This window comes from Dromiciops gliroides, chromosome 2 (assembly GCF_019393635.1).
Source record: "Dromiciops gliroides isolate mDroGli1 chromosome 2, mDroGli1.pri, whole genome shotgun sequence".
In the NCBI taxonomy this organism is placed as follows: Eukaryota; Metazoa; Chordata; class Mammalia; order Microbiotheria; family Microbiotheriidae; genus Dromiciops; species Dromiciops gliroides.
Window position 1 is genome coordinate 271,779,981 of NC_057862.1, and position 18,200 is coordinate 271,798,180.

An 18,200-nucleotide genomic window follows, 5' to 3' on the forward strand; every position below is an offset into this window, starting at 1 on the left:
AGTGACTTGCCCAGGGTCACACAGCTAGTAAGTGTTAAAGTGTCTGAGGCCAGATTTGAACTCAGGTACTCCTGACTCCAGGGCCGGTGCTCTATCCACTGCGCCACCTAGTTGTGCCTTCCCGCAATCTTTCTAGTAGTCATTTCCCATATTTGCCTAATTATTTACTCAGATATAAAATCCTAATTATAGGACTATGCATAGAGATGGTCTTCCTCATTTCTTTGAATTTTTTTTTATCCAAGTTGAACATTTTTTTAAATGTATGTTCCTTGTCTTATATTCTAATAAGGGATGGACAAACTTATGCTGAGGTATTTTTTGAGTTATCTGGGTAAGGTGAGATAGAGACTTAAGCCAAATGAGGTATACTTATTTGCAGAATTACTCCATGCAGAAACCAGTAGTTCATATTAATCTAAAATTCAGTGGAATGTGACACTTAATTTTTTAATATTTTATTTTTCTAGTTACCTGAAAAAATTTAAACATTTGGTTTTTTTTTTTAATTTTAATATCCAAATCCTCACATTCCCTATCTCCCCAAACCTGTACTTGAGAAGGAAAGCAATTTGGTATACATTATACATGTTTAGTCATAGAAAACTGCTATTCTCAGCAAAATAATTATATTAAAAATTATACTGGACTCATGATGAAAACTGCTATGCACCTCCAAAAAAAGAACTTATGGAATCTGAATGCAGATTGAAGTATACTTCTTTTTACTTTTACTTTCTTTACTTTTCTTGTCTGCGTTTTCTTTTACCATATGTCTACAAGTGTCTCTGTTTTCCCATGTCTCTTTCAACATTTTTCTTTTCTGTCTTATTAGCCAATCTGATCAGGGTGGGGTGGTACCTTAGAGTTATTTGAATTTGTGACTCTCTAATCAGTAGTGATTCAGAACATTTTTTCATTTGACTAGATAGCTTCAAATACTTTGTCTGAAAACTGCCTGTTCATTGACCATTTATCAATTGAGGAATAGCTCTTATTTTTATAGATTTGACTCAGTTCTCTATATATTTGAGAAATGAGGCCTTTATCAGAGAAACTTTGTATATTTTTTTTTCACAGTTAGGATTATTAAATGCATTTCCCTCCATCCTACTTTCCCCCTGTTTATCCCACTGTCTCTCTTCATCCTCAAAGGTGTTTTGTTTCTGACTACTACCTCCCCCAATCTATGCTCCTTTTTATCAGTCCCACCCCCTTTTCTTATCCCCTTCCTCTCCTACTTTCTTATAGGGCAAAAGGGATTTCTATGCCCAACTTAGTGTGTATGTTGTTACTCCCTCTTTGAGCCACTTCCAATGAGAGTAAGGTTCAAGTGCTATCCCCCATCTACCTCCTATATCTTCCTGTCCAGTGTTCTTCTTTTATGTGTGTTAATTTACCCCATTCTGCCTCCCTTTTCCCCTTCTTCCAGTGCATTTCTCTTTCTCAGTCCTTAATTTTTTAAAATTAATCATCCCATCATGTTTAATTCACCCCCATGCCCTCTATGTACACTGCTGCAATAATAAAAAAGTTCTTAAGAGTTCAAGTATCATATTCCCATGTAGGAATGTAAAAAATTTAACCTTATTGAATTCTTTATGATTTCTCTTTCCTTTTTACTTTTTTCTGCTTCTCTTACACCTTGTATTTCAAAGTAAAATTTTATATTCAGCTCTGGTCTTTCCTTTTTTTTTTTTTTTTTTAGTGAGGCAATTGGGGTTAAGTGACTTGCCCAGGGTCACACAGCTAGTAAGTCTTAAGTGTCTGAGGATGGATTTGAACTCATATACTCCTGACTCCAGGGCCGGTGCTCTATCCACTGCACCACCTAGCTGCCCCAGTTTTTTTTTTTAATTGGTCTTTTCATTAGGAATGCTCAAATGTCCTCTATTTCACTGAAAATCCATTTTCTTCCTGAAGGATTTTACTCAGTTTGCTGGGTAGGTGATTCATGGTTGTAATTTTAGTTCCTTTACCCTCCAGAATATCATATTCTAAGCCCTCAGATTCTCTAATGTAGACACACTTAAATCTTCTGTTGTTCTGTTGATCCATAATATTTGAATTGTTTCTTTCTGATTACTTGCAATATTTTCTCCTTGACCAGGAGCTCAGGAATCTGGCTATAATATTCCTTGGAGTTTTCATTTGTGGATCTCTTTCAGGAGATAATCAATGGGTTCTTTCCATTTCTATTTTAGCCTCTAGAGCAGTTTTCATGGATAATTTCTTGGAAAATGATATCTAGGCTTGTTTTTTGTTTTTTTGGGTTTTTTTATCAAGGCGTTCAGGTAGTTCAATAATTCTCCCCCCAAAAAAATCTCTTCTTGATCTATTTTCCAGATCCATTTTTCCAGTAAGATATTTCACATTTTCTTCTATTTTTTCATCCTTTTGATTTTGTTTTATCCGTTTTTTTTGTTTTTGTTTTTGGTGGGGTTTTTTCTGGACAATGAGGGTTAAGTGACTTGCCCAGGGTCACACAGCTAGTAAGTGTCAAGTGTTTGAGATCAGATTTGAACTCACATCCTCCTGAATCCAGGGCTAGTGCTGTTATCCACTGTACTACCTAGCTGCCCCACTGTTTTACTGTTTCTTGATATTTCATAGTCATTAGCTTCCACTTGCCCAAATCTAATTTTTAAGAAATTATTTTCTTCAATGAGTTATACCTCCTTTTATATTTGGCTAGTTCTACTTCTTAAGGACTTCTTTTTTTCAGTGAATTTTTGTGTATCACTTTCTATGTAGCCAATTGTTTTTTAAGGTATTATTTTCTTTAGTATTTTTTGTGCCTCCTCTACCAAGCTGTTGACTCTTTTCATATCTTGCTTACAAAGCTATCATTTATTTTCTGAATTTTTCCTGTACTTGTTTTTTTTGGGGTTTTTGGGTTTTTTTGCAGGGAAATGGGGGTTAAGTGACTTGCCCAGGGTTACCCAGGTAGTAAGTGTCAAGTGTCTGAGGCCGGATTTGAACTCAGGTACTCCTGAATCCAGGGCCAGTGCTTTATCCACTGCTCCACCTAGCTGCCCCAAATATACTTTTGTGTGTGGGGGGCAATGGGGGTTAAGTGACTTGCCCAGGGTCACACAGCTAGTAAGTCTCAAGTGTCTGAGACTGGATTTGAACTCAGGTCCTCCTGAATCCAAGGCCAGTGCTTTATCCACTGTGCCACCTAGCTGCCTCCTCCTGTACTTCTATTTGACTTTTTTAAAATCCTTTTTTAAATCATTTTTCTTTGAGGCTTTGGGTAGAGCAGTATTGACTTTGTTCTCTTCTTCTGTTTGTGTTTTGATCTTCCCTATTACCATACTCGCTTTCTATGGTTAGGATCTTTTTTGTTGTTTACCAATTTTCCCAGCCCATTTCTTGACTTTTAACTTCATAAAAAATCAGGGCTCTGTTCCTGGTCTTTAGGGGGCACTGTTTGAAACTTCAGGGTTTTGGGGGTTTTTTGTTTTGTTTTGGTGCAACTAGTTCTGAGAGTCTGAAAGTTTTCAGTTCTTCCAAAGTGGTATGATCTAAGGAGACGTGTGCTTACTTCTCTCCTGGCCTGTGCTCTGGTGTGTGAACAACCATAAGGACTCTTTTCTGCCCTGAAATTGTGATTTGGTTCCCTGATTCCCTGTAGCTGCAAAGCTCTGGTATTCTAGTACTCTTCCTCACCACGGTACTACAACCCAATGCCACCACCCATATCTGAGTGAAGGCAATGTAGAAGTCCTACACCCAGTACCAGCAAAGGGACCCCTATAATTTAGGTCTGATGAATTAATTGTCTGACCTCCTTGCCATCTCTGGGCTGAGAGCTCCATTAGCTACCACTGCAGGCATTGATTCAGTCCTTCCCAAGGTATGTTAATTTGTTGGAGTGCTACCTGCATTCTACTCTCAGCTTGATGAGATAGAACTTTCATGCCAACCTAAATTTTCTTGGGCTGGAAAATTATTTTATTCCATCCTTTTGTGGGTTCTGCCCCTCCAGAATTTGTTTTGGAGTATTGTTTAAAGTTATTTGGAAGGGAATTTGGCAGAACTCAGGTGTGTTCCTGCCTTTTCTCCACCATTTTCACAAGAGCTTAACATTAATTTATAATATACCTTGTTGCCATGATTCTGCAATTTCCTCTAGCTACATTCAGCAACTTTTCAGTAGAAGCAGACAATGAAAGTGTTGGGAGTATCCCAAGTCAAAGGTTTGACAAGAGATGATGAATAATAGGCATGGGGGTAAGCAGAAAGCAATAGAGGTAAAATGGCTAATTGGAAGAGTTAAGATTGGAAAGGGAAGGAATAAAGTCAGAGTCAAGCTAATGGTCTGAGAAAGTATTGAGTGAAGGTCTCAATAAGGGCAAAGAATAGGTTAAAAAGGAGTGAGGCATAGGGAGACATAGATTGATGGGATATTGCTATTACTTAGAGGAATGTCAGAGTTTCTAATTAAGAAAATAGAACATTTGTGGGTAATGGTACATGATTATCCATTTGTTTGACTATGTTTGAATGAAGAATTTAAGCAGGTTCAGGAATTGGGAGCTTAGGGATTTTGAGATATCATATCTTCTAGTATAAGGGGATGAGTTGGTGGGGAGAAGAAGATGCTGTGCCAGGTGAACTCCTTGAGAAAAGAGGGAGAATAACCAGAGGACTGGTATAAAACAGCTACTATGATTTGGATTAAGCAGAAATTTTTAATTTAGCACAATGCATATGAAAAAAAGTTGCTGAGTGACTGTGGCATAGGGAATGTCTGGAAGTAGCTATATAATAAAGAGTATTCCATCTCTCCTTCCAGGACCCAAGTGTCCAGGGAGATAAGAAAAAGCATAATTAGTGCCAGAGTAGATACTTTGAAATACCATATTAACAGGGAAATTGTCTCAGTGAAGGCTGGTAGATGCAAGGAGCATGACAGAAAGAGATCCAGGATGAATGGAAGTTTGTTTACTGTATAGTGGGAATTCCTGAGGTTACGGAGAAAAGGGTGAAAGGGATTGTAGTAAGGACATAAATAGAATAGGGTTGAGGAGCATGGGGATAAAAGAATGGGAGATAAGGTTTGGAGATAGTTCTTACATGTCTGTGATTGATTAATTCAGGGATAAGGAGAGAAACAAGAGATTGGAAAGCATTAACCACAGGGCAATAGTATATTACAGCATGATAGTAAGCCTCAGTCATAAAGGGATGGTAATAGGTGGTAGTTTCCCTGTCAAGCAGAGCTTATTGTTAGACCAAGCCTGGATCTGAGTTAACCCATGCCTGCTTATGCAGCTACTTCCAAAGTGTCTGGGGGAGGAGTGAAGAAGTTGTGGTTCTCCCCCACTCTCCCCCAGGTCAATAGAGAGCATTTGATGGTCAGAATTGGCCGTTCAGGGAATTAGTCTACTCTTACAACTGCTCCTCCAGAAATTTAAAAGTTATTGATTCTAGTTTAAGTTTTATTGTTAATACATATTTGTTTAGGATATATGGAGAGGGGGAAGGAGGGAGAAGCATTTTGGAAATGAATAAATATTCTATACCTTATATACATATATCTTTCTGTTCCCCATTTCCCTTTTCAGGAAAACTCTAGACATGAGCCTAACCAGTGCCCCTTAAGTACTTTTCCCCTAGGCTTTAAGATCTAAAGAACTAGAGAGCTAGAGAAAGAGAAGGACCTCTCCATTTAGGCTAAGTTCTCCTGGGACTAAACCTAGTTGATACACTCTCTTGGATCCAGAGCTAAGAAGAGTCCCTTAGAAGGAGGGAGAAAGTGAGGGCCCCAAATCCATTGGGCCGATCATTTTCATTTTGGGAGACTTTAATCTCCATGAGTCAACAGTGTGATGGGGGAGCCAAAGAAGGATAAAGTCAACTAGAGTTGCTATAAGAAATGCATATCTTCCAGGAATAGAAGGTGATAGTTCCACTCTACTTTGCCCTTGTCAGAACTCATTTGGAGTAGTGTGTTCAGTTTAAGAAGGACATTGATAGGGTAGAGGGACCACAAGTGTCAATCAGGATTGTAAAGAGACTTTAATGTTTCAAGGAACTGGAGCATGGAGAAGAGAAGACAGAGAGGAGACATGATAGCTGTATTCAAGTATTTGAAGGATTGTCATGTGGAAGGGGGATTGGATTTGTTCTGTTTGCCCCCAGAGGGCAGAAGCAGTACAAATGAGTGAATGTTGCAAAGGGGTCAATGTAGGCTTGATGTCCAAAAATGCTTCTTAACAATTATAGCTATGTAAAAACGGAACAAGCTCCTTAAGGGGTTTTCTTGGAAGTCTTCAAGCAGAGACTGGGTGACAACTTGTTGAGTATGTTATCATAGGGATTCCTTTCAGGTATGGTTTGCACTGAATGGCCTCTGAGATTCCTTCCATCTCTTGAATTTTCTGATTCTGTGGTTGTTAGGAATATAATAATGTAAATGAAAGAATAATCAAATTAACCTAACTGTGCTATAATTATGTAATAATCAAACTTGGGTTCAGAAAAGAGATGAAATATAGCACTACTCTTTTTGTTGGAGATGTTGGGGGCTAATTGTGTGGAACTATCTGTTAATATTTTCAGTTTATTGATTGGTTTTCTTTAAGTATTTCTTCCCTATTACTACAAAGGAGTATTTCTTCCCTATTACTACAAAGGAAGGCTCATGGGAGTGGATTATAAATATATGTAATATATGTGTGTATATATTTGAATATATGCATATGCATGCATATATATATTTATGAGTGTGTATTATGTGTATTACATACACATATATTAAATGATTGCAATTTATTGAAAGTTTTTTAAGCCATATGTGTGTGCATCTATCAGCAATTTATAGTAGTTTCTGTGACTGAACAGGAGGAGAGATGTAACAGTAATTTCAAAGATTTTAAAGGATGAAAAGGGAAGGGAGTCTGTAGATAGTAAAAAATTGAAAATGAGTGAGAGAAAAATCAGTAGAACAAGTTCCAGGGGGAGATGGGAGAGGAAGAGATCAGTACAGATAATGTAATTGATAATGGTAAAGAGAAATTCTCTTCAAGGAAAGGGGGTGGGGTGATGGAGAGCAGGACATGTGAAGATGTTTTAATTATGAAATAGGGGAGATAGGGGAACTCATGAAGTATAATCTCTATTTTTCTCAGTAAAGTGGAATACAAAGTCATTTGATGAGTGGAAACAAGTAGCTTATGAATCTTGAAGATAGAGGTTGCTAAGAAAAGGAGTGTAGTAAGTTAATGAAGTAAAGATAAAAGGATTGGATTAAAGGGAATATAATAAAAGGGTTCTGAACTCTGCATGCTTCTTAAACTCTTAGCATTTTACAGTTTACCATCTCCTTTGAGTTAATCAATCAACAAACATTTATTAAGTACCTATGATGTGCCAGGTACTCTACTCTGCACTTCAGAAAATACAAAGAGGAAAATAAAATAGCCCCAGTCCTAAAGGAGCTTCCATTCAATCACGGGAGCCAATATGTATTTAAATAAGAATTTACAAAATAAATTCAAGGCAAGTTAACAGGGGGGAGGAGTACTAGTAGTTGGGATCAGGAAAGGCTACATGTAGAAGATAGCACTTGAGCAAAATTTTATAGGAAAAATAATGTGTTGGAGTATTGTGGGAGTGGCATGCATTTCAAATATGAGGGACAGCCAAAATGAAAGGTAGCAAATGAGCAATGGAGTATAATGTATAAAGACTAGAAGGAGGGTCAGTTTTGTTGGATGTGAGTATGGTGACTGCCCCAAACCCACTGGGCCAATGATTTTGATTGTTACACTTGTTACAACTTTATAAGTAAAATATGAGGCATGGTTAAGCAGCAATTGTTCTGAAAAATACCTAGGTCTTTCTGTGGACTGTATGAGTCAGCAGTGTGATGGGGTAGAGTATGTGAAAGAGAAAGGTAGGTTGGGGCTAGGTTATAAAGGGCTTTAAAACCTAAACAGGAGAGCTTTTTATATTTGATCCTAGAGGCAACAGGGAACCATTGGAGTTTATTGAATGGGGAAGTGACATAGTAAGACCTGCAATATGGGAAAATCACTTGGGTAACTATATAAAGGGTGAATCAGAAAAGAGAGATATTTGAGGCACGGAGACCAATTATGAGGTGATTACAATAGTCCAGGAGAGGTGGTGAGGGTCTAAACTAGAATAATGACTTAAGAGAAGAAAGAAAATGATGGATGTAAAATCTGGGGATATATAAATTCCTCTTTAATATCATATACAATAAATACCACAATGCAAAGCCCAAGTTGATCATTCTCCTAGTCACTCAGGCCTTAACGCTGCACTCTCTCTTACCTCATATATCTACTCTGTTATCAGGACATTATAACATATATCTCATATACATTCCCTTTACTCCACTCACACAGCCACCACCCTGGTTCTGGCTATTACCTCACCCCTGAACTATTGCCAAAGTGACTATGCCACTGCCCCTTCCTCAATTCAGTAAACTTTGGAGATTCCTATTCCCTCTTTTTTTTTTCTTTTTCTTTTTCTTTTTTTTTTTTGGTGAGGCAATTAGGGTTAAGTGACTTGCCCAGGGTCACACAACTAGTAAGTGTCAAGTGTCTGAGGCCGGATTTGAACTCAGGTCCTCCTTACTCCAGAGCCAGTATTGTATCCACTGTGCCAACTAGCTGCCTCTCCCCACCCCTCCACCCCATTCCCTCTTGAATCAAATAGATAATCCTTCATTTGTCTTTTAAAGCCCTTTACAACCTAGCACCTTTCTACCTTTCCTGTCTTTATTCTTTTCTGTGTACTCTGCAGTCCATCTGTACTGGCCTTTCTTGCTGTACCTTGAACTCACAGCTGTGCCTTTTTACTGCAGTCTCCCATACCTAGCTCTGAACCTATACCTCCTGTGCCTCTCTATCTCACCTATACTTCCTGACTTTCATGGCTTCCTTAAAAACTCAACTCAAATTCCCCTTTCTACAAAAGACCTTTCCTGGTCTGTAATGCTAGTACTTTTCTTCCAAGATGCCTCCCTTTTACACTACCTATTTCTTGTACATACATAATTAGCATTTTGTCACTTCCTTTAGAATGAGAGTTCTTTGAAGGCAAAGACTATATTTTGTTTTGTTTCACTTCCCTTTGTATTCCCAGCACTTATCACAGTTCATGGAACATAGTAGCACTTGATAAATGTTGTTGTTGATGATGATAAGTGATGTAGCCAACTGTGGGGACCTGATTTATTTATAGGAGTGGGGAGAGGGTGTTGGGATAAAGATCCTCATAGGTTATATGAACTACACCAAAAACTGCAACTTCTGGCTTCTCCAGAATACTGTGAGGTCATAGCCATTGAATGTCTTTTCTGAAGAATGAAAGCTAAACTTAATTCTCTCAAAACATCTCTTCAGATTCTCTCCAAAATTACAATTAACCATCACTCCCCAAGAATCTATTCCCTGTCTGTTAAAGGAATAGTAACATTAACCAATATTTCTGTAAGAGTGGCTATTTAAGCTGGAGTTATTCATGTGCATGTTATCTCCTTAGGGATATAATAGACCTAATAGAGATTGGTACAGAAATATTTGCCTGGAGTCTTATAAACTTAATCAAAGAAAGGTATTTAAACAGTAAGGAAGGGGGAAAGAGAAACCTGCCTACATATATCCACCAAGATAAATACTATATACCTTTCTACCGATATTGTAGAAATAAGTATATGATGGGGGAGATACCAAGAAATTTTCAGGAGGCACAATCTAAGGGAGGAGTCAATAATAATATTAATATATTAATATTTATATAGCACATTGTATATTATCTTATTTGATCCTCCCAACAATACTTTGAGGTCCGTGACACTGTTACATTTATTTTATTGAAGAAGAAATCGAGGCTGAGAGGTTATTTAACTTACCCTGGGTCTGAGGAAAGACCATCTTAGACTGTCCAGGCCTTCCTGAGTGCAATACTCTATCCACTGTGCAACCTAGCTGCTATTCACAAAAACACAAATGCAAGTTGGACCTTGTAAATATTACAAGAATATGGTTCTAAAAAGAGTACTTGTTCATATGTAATTAGATGGGAAAAGAGGAAAGTGAGATTACACATTAAGAAGATATACTCATGAGAAATATTTAGAATTTCAGAGGGTTCAGGGAAAGGACAAGTAGGATCCCATGGTCTAAAAATTCTACAGTGGATGGGAAATGCTTATGAGTGAAATGTTTGATAGACAAAACTAAGCAACTAATTAGGAGAAAATAAGTGTTATCTAAAGCTATCAGTGCGTTTTTAGAAAACAACAAACAAAAATGTACAGAAGATGGAAACCAAGTTAAGTAAGAGAAGATAAATATAAAAACATGGTTCAATAAAACTTATTTTAAAAAATAAAAGCAATAGAAAATGGCACAGGTACAAAAGAACTAGAGAAGGATAGATGTTATTATAATTTTTAAAAAGATAATGTTAACTACGTTCAGTAGCACTAGCTATGTATATTCACAAAAGGATGTTCTTGACACCTAGGCACTACAAATTGGTTCAACATCAGAAACTGATATGGTTTTGTCAGTGGAAATGACATAAGGAAGAAGCGTCATCTTCTTTCCCTTTGCATCCTAAAAATCACTGCCCTTTCCATCTGACTTGGGGTTGAAACCTCTTCTATGTGCTGTCCCCTCACTGTTAGAATATGAACTCCTTGAGAGCAGGGATTGTCTGTTTTCAATATGTATCCCAAGTGCTTAGTACACAGCAAGCAAGCACTAAATAAACGGGGGGTGGGGGGGCAGTTGTATTCATTCATTCTTGCAAGCTACTGATCACTGAGCTGAACTTGAATACCTGGAAAAATTCTAAAACTACATTAAGTTAAATAATTATACACAAAATATTTTATCTTTAAATAACCAGTTCCTATGGTGCATTTTAAATGCCATGGTTTATGAAACTTTACATACAGTTTTCAGAAACATAATCATTAGTTAGACATATAGCTTTATGTGTTTGTATGAATTGCTATATTTGATTTTTAATGGTCCTGACTTTTAATTTCCTGGCATTTAATTTTCCTGGTATTTTTTGGTTGATATTCTTTAAATTATCAAGAATTGAAACTGCAATAACAGTTATTTGATGTCTCTTTACCTATTTGGAAGTGATGATAAGTGTACATAAGGCCAAATAGCATCATGTTGAATTTGCTTTTTCTGTTTCTAAGTTATAGCTATTTATGGATTTTTCTTTCAAAATAATTTACCCTGGTATTTATCTTGAATTTACTCCATAATAAAGAATCTTAAAAGTTTCTAAGTATTCATATTACACACAAATATATTTTATTTTTAGGAGTTGAAATAAAATTGATGAATGATAATCATAGAATATAGCATATTTTATTAAAATTGTGATGTAATTGCCATGAAAGATTAACAGGAACATACACAATATGTTATTATTTTAGTCAAATATCAGATAAATAGTAAGCAACTCATTAGAAAATAATCTCTTTTGTGTGTTTTATTTAATGTAATAAAAATGTTCATTTTAATGATTGTCAGGAATTAAGAAAAAAATGAAAGGTATAAAAACATTATTTCTTCAGTATTATTTTACTTATAGATTAAACATTGTCTTTGCTGAATCTTTCCTTTTGCAAAAATGCCTTCTCTTTTAGAGAAAGTGATGGTGTTATTTACACTAATTCATGTGGCTTGTTGTAAATATATATGTGTGTATATATATATATATATATATATATATATATATATATGCCATAGCTCCTTTACTTAATGGGATTCTTTTCTCGTTGCAGTGCAAACGGCTAGAGCAGGAGCTTCATCATCTGAAAGAGCAGAACCAGACTTCAGCAAACAACATGAGACATCTGACTGCTGAAAACAATCAAGAACGTGCTCTGAAGGTAAATCTCCATTCCTTCTTGCAGGCAAATTAAGGTTATAAGCCCTTGGTGCCAGCTTTCTGGGCTGCATATATCAGTTGTGTACATTTCAGCAGAAGTGAGCTGTGGTGTTTGCCAACAACCCCTTCTTTAAACACAGATACAGAACCCTTCTGTTATGGTATTATTTTTTTTGTGTGTGTGTGTGTGTGTGTGTGTGTGTGTGTGTGTGTGTGTGTGTGTGTGTGCATGTGCACAAAAACAACATAGAATATATTCTCAGAATTGTCAGGGCAGTGGTATGGCAACTTTTTGGCATCAGTTTTATTCTCCTATCTCTGTATTAGTTTTATGTTTAATTGACACTAATCACATTAAGTTAGGTATCTTTAAATGTGGATCTCTTCTCATCAGTATTTGCTAGATCAATAATAACATGACCTGTATTAGTGATGCATGTAGTTGATACTTTTTGAAAAGGGTATCTTCAAAAAACAAGTTTAATTGGTAAGAAAGGGTGAAAAGAAGCAAAGACATTAAATAAACGTTGACTTTTTTCAAAGACTGAGACAAAGTTGGCATTCAGTATGGTGTAATTAGTTATACAACTTGTAGTTCAGCACTATTTTTAAGAAATGTATGTACCTCTATTTCCTGTTATATATGTGTATATAAAATATACACAGAATATCTATCTATCTATAAAACCAAATAGGATATTTGGTGTGTATCTTTCAGTTGTTTTCTTTTTATTTAAAAAAGTGAACATAATGAGGAAATGGATATTATTGCCAACTTACTACAGACTTCTTGCAATTACAGGGATACAATGATTATTTGAATGGATGCAAAGGGAAGGTTGGGTAAAGGTTATTGATAGAAAGAAATAGAAATGAGCCACTTCCTTAACTGATATATTTTTCTTCTTAGACACTTCCCAAATCTTAATGCTATGATAAAGTTCTCATTCACTTCCTAAGTGTTTAAGATTCTTCATTAATTGTGTATCATCTGCTAAACAAATGATTTGGATAACCTGAAATTATGGGCATAGCTAAACTAGAATCTTAGAATGATACTTTTGTAGAGCATGATCATTGACACTTATCATTAATATTGGAGTTGTTACTTGAAAACTATTTCTAAAAAGTATATATTTCAATAATCATATTTTCAAAGTAATGTCTTGAACCTTCAACTTGTGTCACTTAAGATGGAATTTCTGTATTCATACAATTAAATTAGCTGAGTGCAAACATTTTTACAGAACTCTAAATTAGAGATTTCCATAGTCATTGTGCATAACTGTAAAATATTTGTCCTTAACACAAGGAAAGAATTTTAACTTTAGTATAGTATGCTTCATTAAAAATTATTTTCTGACATGTCTTTTTAATTCCACCTGCCTTTTTGTTTCAAATTCTGGGAATATATTAGTGAGTTTGGGTGATTTGGAGTTTTTTATTTAGCTCTATGTAACCATATTTATACACAACATTTTCATAAATCATTATCAAATGATTCAGTGCTCAATTTTTTAGAAATGACTAGGTAAATTATGTAAACCTAAAAAAAATCTATTTTAGTCTGATAAATATTAAAGGGACCTGTAGTGATAATAAAATACATGGAAGACAAGTTCTGTTCAGCTGTGTAGCTTTAGACAAATGATTAGGTCTGTTTCCTCATCTGTAAATGAGGGGTTAAACTAGATCTCAGCAATCCATTCCAGCTCAATTTCTATGATCAATACTTTGGTTCAATAATGCCAGTGTTTTATGGGAATTCTTTTTCAATTCAACAAGTATTGCTGAGATGATATTCAAGATTGAGCAGAACCAGTCACTCCCAACTACACAGAAGTAACAACCCCTTCCTTAAGGAGCAAGTTTTGTGTGTTTTGTATTGTCTTGTTTTAATTACTTTTTAATGATAAAGATATTTATTCCTTGACTATCTGAAAACTCAAATTTTCAATAGCTTTTGGCCCTTGCCATTCATTGGATGATTAATATTCTGCTGGAGCCAGCTGTTTTTCCTAAGGATTTTATAATTTCCTGTTTGTCATTTTATAAGTATGAAAAGTATTTGTAGCTTTGTTTGGCTTTCTATTGCAGTAAATTGTTATAGAGTAGTATTCAAAAGACAAGAACCATATGGCTATGTATCAACATAACATTACATTAGTGGTATTAATGACCGAGGCAGTACCTCATTTGGGAGAGACAAAAGCTAAAATGATTTATGGTTGAGGTTTAGTAGAATTCAGATCTTCAGTCAATTTACCTTCATTTTGAAAACCAATTATACTTTCAAGGAAGATCTAAAATATGTATGTTAGAGTGATTTTTACTTTTTAAAGTGAAGCTGTAGTTGAGTTCTATAAAATATAAATTCCCCATTTGTTAGGGAACTCAAAAAATGTAGTCTGATCTTAGATTGACTAAAATTTGAGAACATTCTAAACATATGTTTATTTTTCTGTTCAAAAGTTTCCATTCTTTCCATAATTTTTTGCCATATGAATTAACTTAATGAATGGGAATACAGCTTTCATAATTTTCCTTTAAAGCTAGATAATATTTGTAAAGCACTTAGCACATAATAGGAACTAGATAAATGCTTGTTCCTTCTTCTCCCCCTATTACTTATCGCTTCCACTAAAGGTGGGCAATGACTCGAAGAAGAGCATCCCTACTTAAAAGTTTAGTTAACTATAAGCTTCAAATAAAGTTTTTCCTTGATCCAGGAAATGTTTACAAATTTGATCTCTTTTCATTAACCTAGGCAATTGAAGATAACTACATTTTACTTTGTTTCTACAAGTGTATGACAGATTGTAGGCTTTTTGGAATTTTAGAATAGAAATAGAAATATTAGTCAGTTAATTGGGAGAATTTGAGTACTTCATTTGATGATGCTGAAATGCTCATCCTTCTAAAAGTTGTGTGAATAGTAGAGCTTATTCTTTTTGAAAATAGAATGAAGGGGCAGCTAGGTGGCGCAGTGGATAGAGCACCGGCTCTGGAGTCAGGAGTACCGGAGTTCAAATCAGGCCTCAGACACTTTACACTTACTGTGTGTCCCTGGGCAAATCACTTAACCCCAATTGCCTCACTAACAAAAAACAAAAAAGAAAAAGAAAAAAGAAAATAGAATGAATTACATTTCAAACTGCCTAGAAGTGGAATGGCTACAAAATATTAGGTATAAACATAAACTGGATACTGGGTATAATTAAACCAATTTATTAGGGAGTATGATTGAAAGAATCATAGAATCATAGATTTAAAACTGGAAGGAACCTTAGAGGCCACATCATCCAAATCTCCATTTTATAGCTGAAGATACAGAGGTCCAGAGATGTTAAGTGATTTACCCTGTGTCACACAGGTAGTTAATTAGCATAGCTAAGATATGTGCTGAGACCCCCTGACTACAAATTCATTGTTCTTCACTTAGTTATGTAGAAACTGGATTATTCAAAAAGAAAACATGAGACCACCAATCCAAGGAATACATGTTTTTCTTATCATGAATGTATTCTGAGGGTTAAAATCCTCCTCCTTGGCAGAGAATGGTAGGAGAGCTTGAACAGATGAGATTCTGGAGCTATTTCATGCATCTTTGTGAAATATATCTATACACACCCATGAGGACACACGTAACCTACATGGACAACATGCAAAAACACACACACACACACACAAATACGTACTCTACATGTGGGAGCTCATCCACAAGAATAGAACAATAATTCCTGGTTGATTATATCTTTCCTTTTTTTGGGGGGGGGGGCGAGGCAATGAGGGTTAAGTGACTTGTCCAAGGTCACACAGCTAGTAAGTGTCAAGTGTCTGATGCCAAATTTTAACTCAGGTCCTCCTGAATCCGGGGCTGGTGCTTTATCCACTGTACTATCCAGCTGCCCCTGGTTGATTATTTCTACAAGAAATAGTTGGATGTTTTAAGCCTTGGTCATTTTGTTATCTTTCAGAGATTTGGAAATTTTTGCTGTGGTTAATTTTATCTCCTAAAAGGATTTTGTTGTCCCATTCTAGAAAACATTTTGTCTTCCTTTTCTTTTCTCCTCATAGGAAGGTGATTTTCTGTGGAGGAACAAACAGTTTTGTTTAATTTTTATTGTAACCTCAAACTTTTTACTGTATTTTAAAATGCTATTTCATAGGGTCTTTTAGATATTTAACTATATTTCCTAAGTTTTGAAAAGAAAATAAACAAATGAAGACCATAATTGAATGCCATTGCTGACTCATTTAAGAGAATAGAATAATCCATAAAAAAGTGGTACATGAGGAAAAGTATTTCAATCCTTTTTTTAATCTCCCCAAGATCCATGAAATCTTTTATAAATAAATGTTGTGATAAATTACTTTTTTTTGACAAAACATGTGCATATACAAAATGGAAAGTAAATGTGCTTTACAGGTATGTTGCTATAAGGAACTGTTGTACTATTTGAGAACAAGTATCGTTTCATTACTTACATGTAATATATAGCTGTATCCATTATAAAATCTGCATGTAAATATGTTAAACAAAAATTTCTCTAATGAACACAGGTCAAATTTGCAAGTCTTTTTTTAACATTGTTCCTGTGTATTTCTTTACAATTTAGTAATTAAGCAGCTGTTATTGAATAAGATAGAATTTGAGGAAATTTAGATCGAGACACCTAGTACTGGTTTAAAAAAATCAACCAAACCATTATAAAAAGAGAATGCAATTGAACAAAATTTCCTAAGTTCCAACTAAGGACAAGAAATTGTGCTAGGCACTGCAGGATAAAAAGGCAAAAAGCAAAACTGGCCCTGCCTTCAAAGAGCTTAAACGTAACTATGAATTCTGGGCATTGTAGTCCTGGGCAGACAATGTTGTATTCTCCCTGACCTGAGAGATTATCTGAGGAGTTTCTCCATGGACATAGCAAGTTGGGAGGAAGCTGAGGATGAAATCCCAGTAAGCAAGTATATCAGTAGCAGCAGAGCTGAAACAGTTGGAATTGAGGTTTGGAGCCAATTGAATGAAGAGATAGTCACACAATGGCATTCCAAGAGAAAGGACTCCCTTCGAGGCATTTTGTGATATGAGTTCAGGAATAGCCTGCTTAGCTTTATGCTCATTAGGAAAAAAATTATGGGGGTGGCTGCAAGCTGTTTTCTAGTGTTGTTTCTTAAGATGAACAAAAGGACAATGAAGTTGTTTAACTCCCCTTTTCCTACTATCTACATCTGGCAGACATTTACTTCACTATTTTCTCTAAATCTTGTTCTTGTCTATTATAAATTATGGTGTCATAAATGACCTGCAATTTGTGTTTGTTAGTTTGTTTTTAATTAATTGTTTATTGGAGGATTGCAGTGGAGGAAACCAGAGACTAGCTTGGAAAGCTACAAGTTAGTACCTTCATCCAAAATGTTTGTTTCATGGTTTGTTTTTCCATTAGTTATGGGCAGAGCAAATTGAAACAGAATCTTGTGATTTTTGTTCTGTATTAATTGATATTTACACATTCTACTAAATAACTGAAATAAATTAACCATGTGACTTGAGACCATTTTCTCCTAGTCTATGGAATCTTGAGTAAACAAGATTCAAGTGGCTTAGAGTGGCACGTGTTTCAGTGAAATTATGTCCTCCAGAGTGAGTAATGAAATATTAGTAAAGGTTAAGGTCATGTCCTATGGGCTGTCTACTAGGAGGAAGAAGGTATGAGCTGGATCGAATGGCCATGTCATAGGCAAACCCCACAAATTTCCAAAATGTGAGGGACACTCCTTCACCTGGGATATTTATTTGAGGGTTTTGTTTTTTCTGCTTTTGGAATTTGAAACATTTCAATTCTTTTCTTTTGTTTCTCTTAAAGCAGAATTAAGTACCCTGCCTTTGAATAGCAGCAGAATCTAAAATGTAGGAACCTTGGATTCACATAGTAGAATGTGTAAAGGGAATTCTATGGCACTAAAGCATCCAGTACAAAGGAAAAGTTATCATCCCAAGTTTTGGCATGGATGGACAGGCATCTAGTCAGATTCATATATAGAAAGGAATGTTTCCTCCTGAAAAAGGAAAGAGGAGAAAATTGAACCAAATAGCCAAAAAACTAATAAAGCAGAATTGACTTAAGATATCTCTAAATGATGCCTTGGCAAAGTAAGAGCATTGGTCATGTGGCAATTTTCCTCTTTTAATTGAAAATATATGTTAATGATAGAGTTCTGACAAGAAGTCAGCTCTAAGAGATACCATTCCATCCTCCTCAGAAAGATCTGCTCTTTCATGATTGGAG

General features: G+C 35.6%; 1 protein-coding gene across 1 annotated transcript in view; it reads left to right on the top strand.

Annotated features, from left to right (window-relative positions):
* Positions 1-18,200, top strand: part of MIPOL1 (mirror-image polydactyly 1) — a 440,092-nt gene that overhangs the window by 191,405 nt on the left and 230,487 nt on the right. Inside the window, exon 10 of the mRNA XM_043986491.1 lies at positions 11,804-11,911. Coding sequence (XP_043842426.1) covers positions 11,804-11,911 — 108 coding nt within the window. The remainder of the gene's footprint in view (positions 1-11,803; positions 11,912-18,200) is intronic.